This window comes from Oncorhynchus nerka, linkage group LG21, assembly GCF_034236695.1.
Source record: "Oncorhynchus nerka isolate Pitt River linkage group LG21, Oner_Uvic_2.0, whole genome shotgun sequence".
NCBI lineage: Eukaryota > Metazoa > Chordata > Actinopteri > Salmoniformes > Salmonidae > Oncorhynchus > Oncorhynchus nerka.
The window spans coordinates 17,216,592-17,229,229 of NC_088416.1; the positions used below are offsets into that span (position 1 = coordinate 17,216,592).

General features: G+C 42.2%; 1 protein-coding gene and 2 non-coding genes across 3 annotated transcripts; all 3 read right to left on the reverse strand.

Annotated features, from left to right (window-relative positions):
• Nucleotides 1-997: 997 nt before the first annotated feature.
• Nucleotides 998-12,638, reverse strand: LOC115103982 (eukaryotic initiation factor 4A-III). The gene is made up of 12 exons (XM_029625084.2): nt 12,373-12,638; nt 11,750-11,822; nt 9,255-9,321; nt 8,890-8,952; nt 8,338-8,470; nt 5,992-6,072; nt 5,523-5,664; nt 4,506-4,644; nt 3,510-3,625; nt 2,611-2,718; nt 1,409-1,536; nt 998-1,210 (listed from the first exon to the last, which is right to left on the reverse strand). The coding sequence occupies exons 1-12, from the start codon at nt 12,524-12,526 to the stop codon at nt 1,194-1,196; spliced, it is 1,221 nt and encodes a 406-aa protein (XP_029480944.1). The 5' UTR covers nt 12,527-12,638; the 3' UTR covers nt 998-1,193.
• LOC115104447 (small nucleolar RNA SNORA54) lies at nt 4,829-4,960 on the reverse strand. The gene has a single exon (XR_003859750.1). It is a non-coding gene; the product is annotated as a small nucleolar RNA SNORA54 (small nucleolar RNA).
• LOC115104448 (small nucleolar RNA SNORA54) lies at nt 6,336-6,460 on the reverse strand. The gene has a single exon (XR_003859751.1). It is a non-coding gene; the product is annotated as a small nucleolar RNA SNORA54 (small nucleolar RNA).

Genomic DNA, 12,638 nt, shown 5'->3' on the forward strand with positions numbered 1-12,638 from the left:
TTAGGCCAGTAACCAAAAAGTTGCTGGTTTGAATACCAGAGCTGACAAAGGTAAAACATCTGTAGTAGTGCCCTTCTGCAAAGCATTTGGTTTTCTTGTTACATTTATTAAATCAATAGAGCTTTATAGTTTCCCACATTGCATTTTGAAACAAATCCAAACTTTTGATGAATTTTCCACCTGCTGCAAGTATTTGGTCACTACTGAGGTGACACACTGAAATATGGGCCCAGAGACCAAAATCACTTAAAAACCACTGCCCTATGGATTACTCAACTTGTCATGCATATTTTCCAGTACCTACAACAGTAAACTCAGCTTTACCAACACCATCATCCCAGTCACAGATGCCATCACATACACCCTCATTCATCATCACGGTCATCCATGTCACCATTATCAAACAACGGATCTGGAAAATAAAGAAATCTTGGCCGTATTTCAATCTAAGGCACTTTAATAGAGCAGCGCACTAGGCAGTAGACAAAGCGTCTTTTAAAAAAGGTAATTCACGCATGGGCCAAATTTAGCAGGGATCCATGAATGGAATCACTGCAAACACCAGGGAAATTGCATTTACATGACACCTTGGTTGGGCGTCCAATTCACTATAACAAACATTGGATTGAATCCTGGCATAAGACTGACAGTTGCACCTGAAGTCCTATAGAAGTCTAACAGAAGACGTGATTGTAAAGTAATAGAACTTATATCTCATGATCTTAGTTAATCCATCTACCACATCACACAGAATGTAATTGTAAACAAATACTATAGCCTCATAACATGGTTAAAACTACACTTTTGATCTCAAGGATGGATGGTCAGTCCTTGCAACCATAGCCCTTTCTATGAATTTGAGAGTGGTTACATTTTTCCAGCCCAATCCCTTTAATGTTTATCCAAACAAAATGGTTGGGGTACCCATTTTGTTGTTTTTTCAAAATCCCGGATTGCCCCTTTAAAAACAGGGAAAAGAAATGAACCTGCATTCAAATGGGAAACAAAATGTTCTTTATTTACAAAACAACTGATGGTTGCAGTAGGCATTTCCCTAAGAATTACAATAGTATTCGAAGGCTGTTCCAAAGCGACTATTAAAAACAAAACAAATGAGACAAGAATTCTAACAGTAAATAAAAAGGGGTCCAAAGTGTAATCAAAGCGGTCTCTCCACTTCCGTCACCTGTGCCTTAGATCAGGTCAGCCACTGAGGGGAACAAATGTAATGTTAATGACAGCCATCTAATGTCAATGCCCGTTTTTGTAAAAGAACCCCAGGTCTATATGGCCATAAATCTGTAAACTGAACACTTACATGTAGTTGCTTGAACCAAAACAGCAATACTAAACATATCAACATTGTCAATTAAATACTCAGACAGAAGATTTACAAATGATAATTTACCGTTCATTGGCATTTCATCGATCTGCGTGGAATAGTACTGCTCAATGTCACGGAGAATACGGATGTCGTCATTCTTCACAAAGTTAATGGCCACACCCTTGCGGCCGTAACGACCCGATCGGCCAATCCTATGAAGAGAGGAGGTTGAGGGACATAAACACCAGTAAATCTTTGCCCTGACATCCCGATTTTTGCTTGATCTGACTATGCGGGCCAGAAGCTCCTGGAAAGAGATCAGGGAGGTAAAAGAGATCAATGGAATGCACACCATGGGGGAGCGAAGGGCACTGGATTGGCCTACATTCAACAAATCTGATCTAAGTGGATATGTCAAAACCGTCATGATTGATGTACAGGACCCGAATGTGGTTACTAAAATCAAATTTGGATATATTTGGCTGTTTTCACTGCATAACATTTAGACATTTATCCAAGTTTAGAACAAGTGACTGCTAAATGCTAACTCCTGTTTGTATCATCTGGTAGCAACGCTAGCATACAGAAATTGGTAGTGGTAGTCAGTCATTCTTAACTGTAATGCAGTTGATTGATGACACGAACATGTATTGGGGTTGACATTCAAACAAGCATTAGACTCATTTTTTACCTTAACAGTGTGAAACACACATTAACAGCCTAAATGTAGGCACATTTCCCTGGGGGCAATGGGGAGATTCAGGACAGAGATACAGGTGGGAAAACGGTGCAGCCTTTTTAATGCCATCTTGGCTGAGCTCCTATGTCAATCACCGGGAAACGGACGCCAACATCTGAAGAGGTAAGGTCTTGTATTTTTGTTTAGCCAGTTGTTCACAACTAGCTGGATGGCTATAGCGATTAGCTTTGTATCACTACGAATTTATTTGATGCGTATGACAGCTCCCCAAAGAGCAAGTATGAATGCTCTGACTTCTGCGGAGTCTGCATCGCTGTAAACGCTGTACGACCACTACAGACGTCGGATTGACCATAAAAATAGGCTTTTAGTGTCCTGAAAGACTGAACAGAGAAAAAGGTACACAACGTCCTTGACCTCTGCCACTCTCTGGGTTTTACTGTGGCACTGGAATGGAACCGACAGCTCAAACTGAGGACTGAGCCAGGTGATTTTCTCGACTTCGCCGTTGTCCGAATAGCCACATTAGAAACTAAGTGATATTAGGTATGCATAGTAGTTCTCTGAGCTGGGCAGCCAGACAGACCTGTGGATGTACAGCTCTCTGTTGTTGGGCAGGTCGTAGTTGATGATGAGGGACACCTGGGGCACGTCCAGACCTCGGGCCCACACATCAGTGGAGATAAGCACTCGGCTAAGGGGTGGGGGGGAAGAGGAGATCCACGTTAGGCCAAACCAAGGTCATATTCACTTGAAACTAAACGGATTCAAACAGAGAGGGACTATCTGAACTTTGCTAAATGTTTTGCTACGGTGTGCACCAATTAATACGACCCAAGTCCACCCCTGGGAGATTTAAAAGAACAATGCGTAGACATGTTTCCAGGGAGTGAACAGAGAAACAGTACAAGACGTACTGGACCACTGCCACTCTCTGGGTTTTACTGTGGCACAGGAATGGAACAAAGCTCTCACTGAGCCAGGTTACGAACAGTGCAATGAAGAATGTTAATTTAAGTCTTCAGTCCACTAGTATGCTTTATCTAGTGTGGGAAACTGTCCGGTATTGTATATGAAAGACAACATTCTCTATCAGGTGGACCAGAAAGAATCCAGGCGATACAGTACATTGTCATATAATAGGATCTAAATGTTCTTCCGGCTAAGAGACTGTTCGACCAACTAAGCTAAGTTAACGTCTCTGGCCATCAAATGAGTCAGATATACATCTAGATGTGCAAATTATTGGTGATTGTACACAGAGAATAAAAAAATCTATTTAAAAAGTTAAGTGTAAGACCAGCTTCAACTTTCTCATAGAAATATGACAAAGTAACTACTGACACGAGAGCACATTCACTATTGATAAATATTGACCCAGTGGTCACACACCCAAAATGAAAAAATAAATAAAAAGGTCAATTAACTTATTGAATAGCCTTCAAAGATTGATTGGGATGCTAAAACAGACTATTTCATCATTACCTGGCGCCGGACCGGAACTCTTTCATGATGGACTCCCTCTCCTTCTGGGGCATGTCTCCGTGCATGGAGGAAACAGTGAAGTTGGCCTCCCTCATCTTCTCAGTCAGCCAGTCAACCTATCGCAAGCAGAGCGAGGACAGAGAGGCTCAGGCCAAACGTATGACAATGCATTTCAGGGATAATGCCAAACATGCTCCCTGAAATACACAATGTAGGGATTTAGGGACACATCCTTTGACGGGGCTTTATGTTCCTAGAGAGTGAACAGAGAAACAGTACAAGTGCTGGATCCCTGCCACTCTCTGGGCTTTAGAGCGGCACTGCAATGAAACATACAGCTCTCACTGAGGACGGAGCCAGGTTACCAACAGTGCAAACAAAGATTATCATGACATTCATCGGTGTTCAATGAGAGGTTGAGGAAACACTGGCATTCATTGGTCAAACTAACAATGTCAAAGCATGTTGGCCCTGGGGAGACGGAAGCACGACAAAATAGCTGGGACCGCTTCATTTTTTTCTAACAATGGTGGGCATTTCAAAGAATGTATTTGGTTCTAATACAAAACTGAAAACAATACGCAACATATCTTCACTGCGCTTGACATATTCCACAAGCAAACATCTTCGTGTCGGGACATTTTGACAGTGCTTATAAATTGAACCTGCTAAATAGTTGCATTTAAAAATGCCAAGTACACATTACCGATCGAATACAAACTTTCAATGGAGTACTCCTGCCCATCCCTATTTTTTTACCAGTACATATAGGCTAAGGGAGACAGTACTCACTAGGAGGAAAAACATACAACTGTCAACAGCTGCCAACAACCCAAGTAGTTCCAGTGAAGTTTCTCCTAAGGCACAGATTTAGGATCAGCTTCCCCTCCCTTAATCCCAACTAACTATTATTGGGGAAAATGCAAAACTGACCGAAGATCAGTGTTTAGGGACAACCTCGCAATAAATGTAACTTTGTTTTGGTTGTGTACAGACCTTCCGCTTGGTGTTGCAAAAGATGACAGCCTGTGTGATGGTGAGGGTGTCATACAGGTCACACAGGGTGTCAAACTTCCACTCCTCCCTCTCTACTGCCACGAAGAACTGCTTGATGCCCTCTAGAGTCAACTCATCACTGGGATAGGGAAAAGGAAGAGGGGTTAACTCAGTATTGGACCTCTTCTGCTGCTAAAGAAAAGGAACACATCTAAATACTTTTTCCAGTGACTGCAGGTCTTCCTATTCCAGTCAACTCCTTTCTTTCCTTCCATATAATCTTTTCTAAGCAGGGCGCAAAGGCCCCAAAAAGGGTTTTTGTTTCATGTTCCCAGAGAGCGAACAGAGAAGCGGTACAAGACGTACCAGACCCCTGTCACTCTCTGGGCTTTACTGTGGCACTGGAATGGAACCCACAGCTCACAGAGGACTGAGCCAGGTTACGAACAGTGCCAAAGGGAAGATTTCCTTGACTCGGCTAAATAATAAATCAGAAATAGTGGTATAGATAAGACGGCGCATTTCTCTTCTGAAAAAGGTCCCACAGGAACGGTGGGGGCCTTTTCGATTTAAGCATGGCTGATTCTCTGATGACTATATTAGGTTTGTATTCAGACTAAGTACATGTATTCAGACTAAACCGGTCCCAAATCACTTCCAACCCCTCGCCCCTAACCCCTGGATGATTGCAGATGTATAGGGTCTGGATTTTTTATTTATTTATTTCACCTTTATTTAACCAGGTAAGCAAGTTGAGAACGTATAAGCAGTTCAGTGGTGGAGCATCCACTATATTGCTTCCACCTTACAGACCTGCAGAAAAAAAGTGTTAGGGCCATGGGGTAGGGAGTGATTTAGGACCGGCTGATTTTTCTTCCCCCCTTGTATACATTACACAATGCTGCCCCCTAGAGTTCACAACTTGAACGAGTCTTAACACAGCAACCAGGTTGGTTCCACTAGAATAGAAACCAGGGTGGTACTTCCTAATATACAGCCGAGTAACGCTTGACTCACCGTTTGACCAGGATGCGGATGGGGTCGGTCATGAACTTGTTGGTCATCTCCAGGATCTCGTGGGGCAGCGTGGCGCTGATCAGACAGACCTGGGTGGCAGGGGGCAGGTACCGGTACACGTCGTAGATCTGCTCTTTGAAACCTGCCGGACGGGAAAGATATTCAGGTCCCCCTTCATATTACACTACACTTTCTGGGAAAAGTCGCGCAGACCGTCAAAACGACTTTCCTGTGCAAAAGTGTCTGAGACCAAGCATCCCTCCCTGCCTGCCGTGGGTTGCAGACAGGGATAGTTGGAAACTAGTTGATGTGTGCAGGGGGAACGACAAAGCAGCCCTGAAACTTATCCTGCTTTACCACCTGACCTCATGTTCTTGTTGTTTTTTTGGGCAACAGGAGACCAGAAACACACAACTGGAAGAGTTCTTTCGTTTCATCTTTGTAATGCACAACAACGTGTCTGGCTTACCCTTGTTGAGCATTTCGTCTGCTTCGTCCAGCACCAGCATCTTGATGGCACGCGTCCTCAAACTCCTCCTGCGGATCATATCTAAAGAACAGAGAGAGCAGTGCCTGCATTATGGAGGGGAATCTTCTCAATTCATACTCTGACTTTGAAGACACAACCCTTGGTGACTACAGGGAGCCCATGTCATGATTGTCTACTGGTGCATATTTTCTGGTCATCTTCCTTTGAGATGTTCTGGTCTCAGGTAAATCATGTGAAAAATGTGATTGGGTGGCTGGAGTGGGACCATAAGTCATTGATTTACTATCCTTCTTTCCCCTGTCTGTGTTACATGGAGGGGGGTGTCATGTTCCCAGAGAGTGAACAGAGCAACGGTACAAGACGTACTGAACCTCTGGGCTTTACTGTGGCACTGGAATGGAACCCACAGCTCACACTGGAGGACCGAGCCAGGTTACGAACAGTGCAAACACTGATTTTCTTGACTTTTGTCCTAAGTATGCCTCATTACATAAAGGTACAAACCGTTTCAATGAAGGCAGATCCAGACTAGAGGTCGACCGATTATGATTTTTCAACGCCGATACCGATTATTGGAGGACCCAAAAAAAAGCCAATACCGATTAAATTGGCAGATTAAAAAAATGTATTTATAATAATGACAATTACAACAATACTGAATGAACACTTATTTTAACTTAATACAATACATCAATCAAATCAATTTAGCCTCAAATAAATAATGAAACATGTTCAATTTGGTTTAAATAATACAAAAAAAGTGTTGAAGAAAGTAAAAGTGTGCCATGTAAGAAAGCTAATGTTTAAATTCCTTGCTCAGAACATATGAAAGCGGGTGGTTCCTTTTAACAGGAGTCTTCAATATTCCCAGGTAAGAAGTTTTAGGTTATTATAGGACTATTTCTCTCTATACGATTTGTATTTCATATACCTTTGACTGTTGGATGTTCTTATAGGCACTTTAGTATTGCCAGTGTAACAGTATAGCTTCCGTCCCTCTCCTCGGCCCTACCCGGGCTTGAACCAGGAACACATCAACAGCCACCCTTGAAGCATCGTTACCCATCGCTCCACAAAAGCCGTGGCTCCATGTCTCAGAGCGAGTAACGTTTGAAACGCTATTAGTGTGCACCCAGCTAACCATCTAGCAATTTCACATCGGTTACACCAGCCTAATCTCGGGAGCTGATAGGCTTGAAGTCATAAACAGCTCAATGCTTGAAGCACAGCGAAGAGCTGCTGGCAAAACGCACGAAAGTGCTGTTTGAATGAATGCTTACAGCCTGCTGCTGCCTACCACTGCCCAGTCAGACTGATAACACACAGAAACACAAGCTTTTGGTCATTAATACGGTCAAATCTGGAAACTATATCATTTCGAAAACAAAACGTTTATTCTTTCAGTGAAATACGGAACCGTTCCGTATTTTATCTAATGGGTGGCATCCATAAGTCTAAATATTGCTGTTACATTGCACAACCTTCAATGTTTTGTCATAATTATGTACTTCACACAGTTCGCAACGAGCCAGGCGGCCCAAACTGCCTGCACGGAACGCAAGAGAAGTGACACAATTTCCATAGTTATAAGAAATTCATGTTAGCAGGCAATATTAACTAAATATGCAGGTTTAAAAATACATACTTATGTATTGATTTTAAAGAAAGGCATTGATGTTTATGGTTTGGTACACATTGGTGCAACGACAGTGCCCTTTTCACGAATGCGCTTGTTAAATCATTACCTGTTTGGCGAAGTAGGCTGTGATTCGATGAGAAATTAACAGGCACTGCATTGATTATATGCAACGCAGGACTCGCTAGATAAACTAGTAATGTCATCAACCATGTGTAGTTAACTCGTGATTATGCTAAGATTGATTGTTTTTTTATTAGATAAGTTTAATGCTAGCTAGCAACTTACCTTGGCTTCTTGCTGCCCTCGCATAACAGGTAGTCAGCCTGCCACGTGCAATGTAAGGCAGGTGGTTAGAGCGTTGGACTTGTAACCGGAAGGTTGTAAAAACAAATCCCTGAGCTGACAAGGTAAAAATCTGTCGTTCTGCCCACGTTCTGCCCACAGACTTGCCTAGTTAAATAAACGTGTAAAAAAAATAAACTTGAAATCGTCACCTAATTAATCGGCCATTCCGATGAATCGGTCGACCTCTAATCCAGACTGAACCCACGAAGTGAAACAGCGAAATTCAGTTTTGATTCCTGTGACAGAATTCTAAGAGATAATAAATATCTAGTCTTCTTAGCTGGGCAGACACAGACGTTCATACCTCTGGATACTAGAAGGTTAGGGTCCAGGGAACTCACCAAACACTCTCCCAGGGGTCCCTGCTACCACGTGCTGGCCATAGTCCAGTTTGCGGATGTCCTCACCCACGTTTGTCCCTCCGATGCAGGAATGACACTGGACGTTCATGTAGTCACCTAGGGCCAGGAGCACCTAGAAATGGGTGAAGGGATTTTAACATCTGAATAATAGGAGACAATGGTTGCATCCAAATGGTCTACTCTTCTACCGGAATGTGCACTTGCACACTCCCAGTCACGGATTTAACAATGGTGGAAACTCCCTCCAGCCAAGGCTTTCACCAATTCAAACCTTTGCCATTGTTCTGATCTGGGCCGTGTTCAGTCGGCATACAACAGGAGAATAAAAAAACAAACAAAGGTACAATCAAATAAAAACTTGTTCCCATTTTCCGTTGCACAGCGTTCTGATGAATGAACAGGACCCCGAACCTGCCCAATAGAAACACTTTAGATTTTGCTACTGTGTGTCCTACTGAACACAAACAACCCACATCTCCCAAAGCAGTTTTCCCCAGTCCATCAGAAGACACTTGATATTCAGTCACATACCTTCTGTATCTGTCCAGCTAACTCTCTGGTGGGAGCCAGGATCAGTGCTTGGGTTTCACGCACCTGTGACAAAACCAACAACAAAACATCACTTTGCTCACATTGTCCAAACTCCACATATTCAAAGCGAGAGAAAATTTCACAAAATGTTAGATGATCCAAAACTGCTATGTGATAACGGTACCTACAACAGGGCTTGATGTAGCCTCTCAAAGTAAGAGTGCGGATCTAGGATCTCATCCTATCCTACACGTTGATATAAAATGATTAACTATGATCTAAAAGGAAAAACTGGTATTAGAGCAGCACTCCTACTCTGAGACGCTGGATACGGCCCTAGTCTGCACATAACCTTACTCAAATACCTGAATGTCAAGACACTGCAGCACTGATACGCAAAACGTGGCAGTCTTTCCTGTTCCTGACTGAGACCTAAAGAAAGGTGTTGAAGAACAGAGAAAGATGGTATTCAACAGCCATGATAAACATTTGAACAATGGCCTTGGGGAGTATTTATAATCATTAGGTTGGAAACGGTTTACTCCAAATTAGTGACGCACCGACATTAATTTTTTGACAGATACCGATATTTTTCCATGGCAAAAAAAACAAACAATACCCGATATTTAACAGCCTTTTAAGCATTCTAGTACAGTTAAATAGTTAACACAGACGCATAGCCGTCTAAGGAAATTTATCTCAGGGCAAGAGGCACTACAGTCACAACAGTCCCTGGGTCGAATCGAGGCAGTATCACATCTGGCCGTGATTGGGAGTCCCATAGGGCAGCGCGCAATTAGCCCAGTGTCGTCTGGGGTAGGCCGTCATTGTAAATAAAAATTTATTCTTAACTGACTTGCCTAGTTAATTAAAGGTTACACACATCACACTGACCAAAAAGTTATTTTGTTGGCATTTACGTATGCCCCCATTATCAGCAAAACATAATCAAAACCTATTTCGTTCACTTACTTGCTGTGCTGTTCCAATTTGTTTAGGCGTTTCATTCTCAACCAGGATTTCTATGGAACGCCATTTGGGTCTTTGCGTGTCAAAAAAAATACACCTGTCAATTAAGCTTGTTGACCAATCAGGACCTGAATGACTGCACGTTACATAATTTAACAAGTTAATATGTCACAACGATTAATCGATACGTATGCTATGATGCTGGGAAAGTTGTCTCGCGCACCTACAATGCTGGTCATAAAAAAAACAGCTAGCTAGCTCATGGATGCAAACAATGTTCTTCCCCAAAATATAGCAAAACGACAATCTGTTTCAGTAGCTATAGTTAGCTATCTAACTATATAGCTAGATGTCATCATCTAAAATAACCCTGATTTATAAGACAGGTCTTATTTGATTAATGGTGGTCTGACCCATCTATGTGAAGCTAGCCACAATAAGGATTAGCCACAGTGGTGAACTTTGCAGTTAGCCTTCAAAATAAAAGTGTGTCATTGACAGGGATTCAAATGCATACAAATAGTAGAATTATGCCATAATTGAATAGATCATGCTGAACGAACGAGGTTGGAATGTTATAAAATCAACAAAATTACAGTAACTTGTTAGTTTGACAAAAACCTGTTGAAATCACACTGGATGTATTATACTTTAGAACTGCATTGGGGCATACTTATTTCACTGTACAGCCTTATCTATGGATTGTGGATCAATGACATGGGGTATCAGTCTTCTCAGTGACACCCAGAGAACATTAGCTCTTATTGCGGGACTCTGAAACAAATGAATTGAGACATTTATTATTGTCTACCTATGTGTATTGAGCACTATTCCCGAGGAAAAGCAATACTGCCATGATGTTTTGGAGTCTGATAACTCTGAGGAGAACGTTGGGAAAAATATCTTTGGTATTGAGTAGACCGTTAGCCCATTTCATTGATCCCAAATCCTTAGGTAAAGCTGTACAGTGCAATATGAATGTCAATACATACAATTGGCTGACTGGGGAGGTGGCTTCAGTCACAGTCCCGCGATGAGAGCTACAATGCTAATATTTGCGTAAACTCTTCACAGCTGTGTGAAGCATGCATGTGCAAATTCAGAACACACAACATTCTATGATAAAACTGTTTTGACATGTCAACTTAAAAGCTTATTTAACGTATGAAATAGTGCGATTGTCAAATAGTGTCATGTGACACGCAAAGACCGAAACGGCATTCCATAGTATATCGTGAAGATAATAGCAGTTACGCTATTACTGTGCATCTCCGGTAGGGCAACAGCTGAACAATAGCGCACTTGGTAACAGTGTGTACCGGTGCTCGACCGCAAAAGCCAACATCACCCACGACAAGAGACAGGTTGATTGTGAAGGGCAATGAATTAAATTATTTTGGCGTTAATGGATTTCGCCTTTGAATCGTTCTTACTTTTTCAAATGACTGCTGGACTTGTTGACTGCTCGATCCACTCAGCAGATATTGTGGGCTAGGTTAGGAATGCTGTGTTGCTGGTGTATCGCAACATTTTACGTGGCGTCATTACATCATGTACCTACGTTATTATAGGTATGCATGTCAGCTTTGACATCGTTTTTTTAACATCGCCGTTAAACTACACATCAGCAGATACCGTTGTTGACTTTTTTTTAGCTAATATTGGCAGATTCCGATAGGTTCACCAATATATTGTGCATCCCTACTCCAAAATGTATAAATGTTGTTTCTACTGGACCAATTCAGGTAAAGCAAACGGTTCCCATTGCAAAAGACAAAACAGAATCCGACTAATGAATACACCTCTGGTGAATAGCCAAAGTTCCAAACATTTAAGTATATTGTGTGGCTCTGGACATTGTATTTCTCCAGCGTAAACAGTCATTACTTACTGTGCAATGACATCTCTACCCTTGATGATCTGTTTAATTGCTCTTTGTTGGATTGCGGAAGGCTTCTCGAATCCTGAGAATAAGAAATAAAAGGTGACTAATTATGTAGGCCCATGATACTCTTTCCAGTGAAATAGTTCCATGAACACTACATACTATTCATGTAATCCTTTGAGCAACTGGAAATTATAGCTGGTAGTACTGAATACTTTTCCAGTTGTGCAGACTGTTCGTGTCAAATGTTATTATCAGTGGCTAGAACAGATGGCGGCACATGCAGAGCAAAATGCTCACACAAAAATATTAATCAACAAGTGAGGAAAATGCAACATGTACTAAATACTAAAGGAGGTGGGGCATGCTAGTTAGCTAACATTAGCAAGGTAGAGAGTTAGCTAGGTTCAATGAAACGAATTATTAACTAGGTAACGTTAGTTGGCTAACGCTAACTTAATGAAAAACAAATACAACAGTCGGGCTTTTTTCATCCAACACTCGCAGTATGTGTTGGTTCTGAGTGTGCAACTGAATCATGAAGTACAGAAAATGTGTTCAAATAACTTACTTGGGTAACGTTAGCTGCCTATATGGGCCCACTGTCCCAAACAAACCCCCGGCCCTACCGTATGCGTATATCCCACGGAGGAGATCCTCTCTTAGGCCCATCGTGTCGAAAGTAGGAGTAACATCGACCTCCTCGCTGGTCTCAAACTCGATCTTGGTCATGTCTTCCTCCTTCAACAGACGCCTCGTGCGCGGTACGGTTGCTACTTCCATGGCTTTTGTGAGCGTTTTCACAAAATACGAATGAAATCGACAACTTCACCAGCTCGAGTTCTGCTGCGGTAGGTAGAAAAAAGACAGCCGCATGTGTCGCTCTAGTGACGCC

Bases quoted from the DNA above. Each gene is read 5' to 3' on its own strand.
- LOC115103982 (XM_029625084.2), bottom strand. From the start codon at position 12,526: ATGGAAGTAGCAACCGTACCGCGCACGAGGCGTCTGTTGAAGGAGGAA. The intron at 8,471-8,889 runs GTATGTGACTGA...ACCCATTTCTAG, and splicing joins TAGCTGGACAGATACAGAAG to GTGCTCCTGGCCCTAGGTGA. The intron at 6,073-8,337 runs GTGAGTTCCCTG...TCTGTTCTTTAG, and splicing joins GACCCCTGGGAGAGTGTTTG to ATATGATCCGCAGGAGGAGT.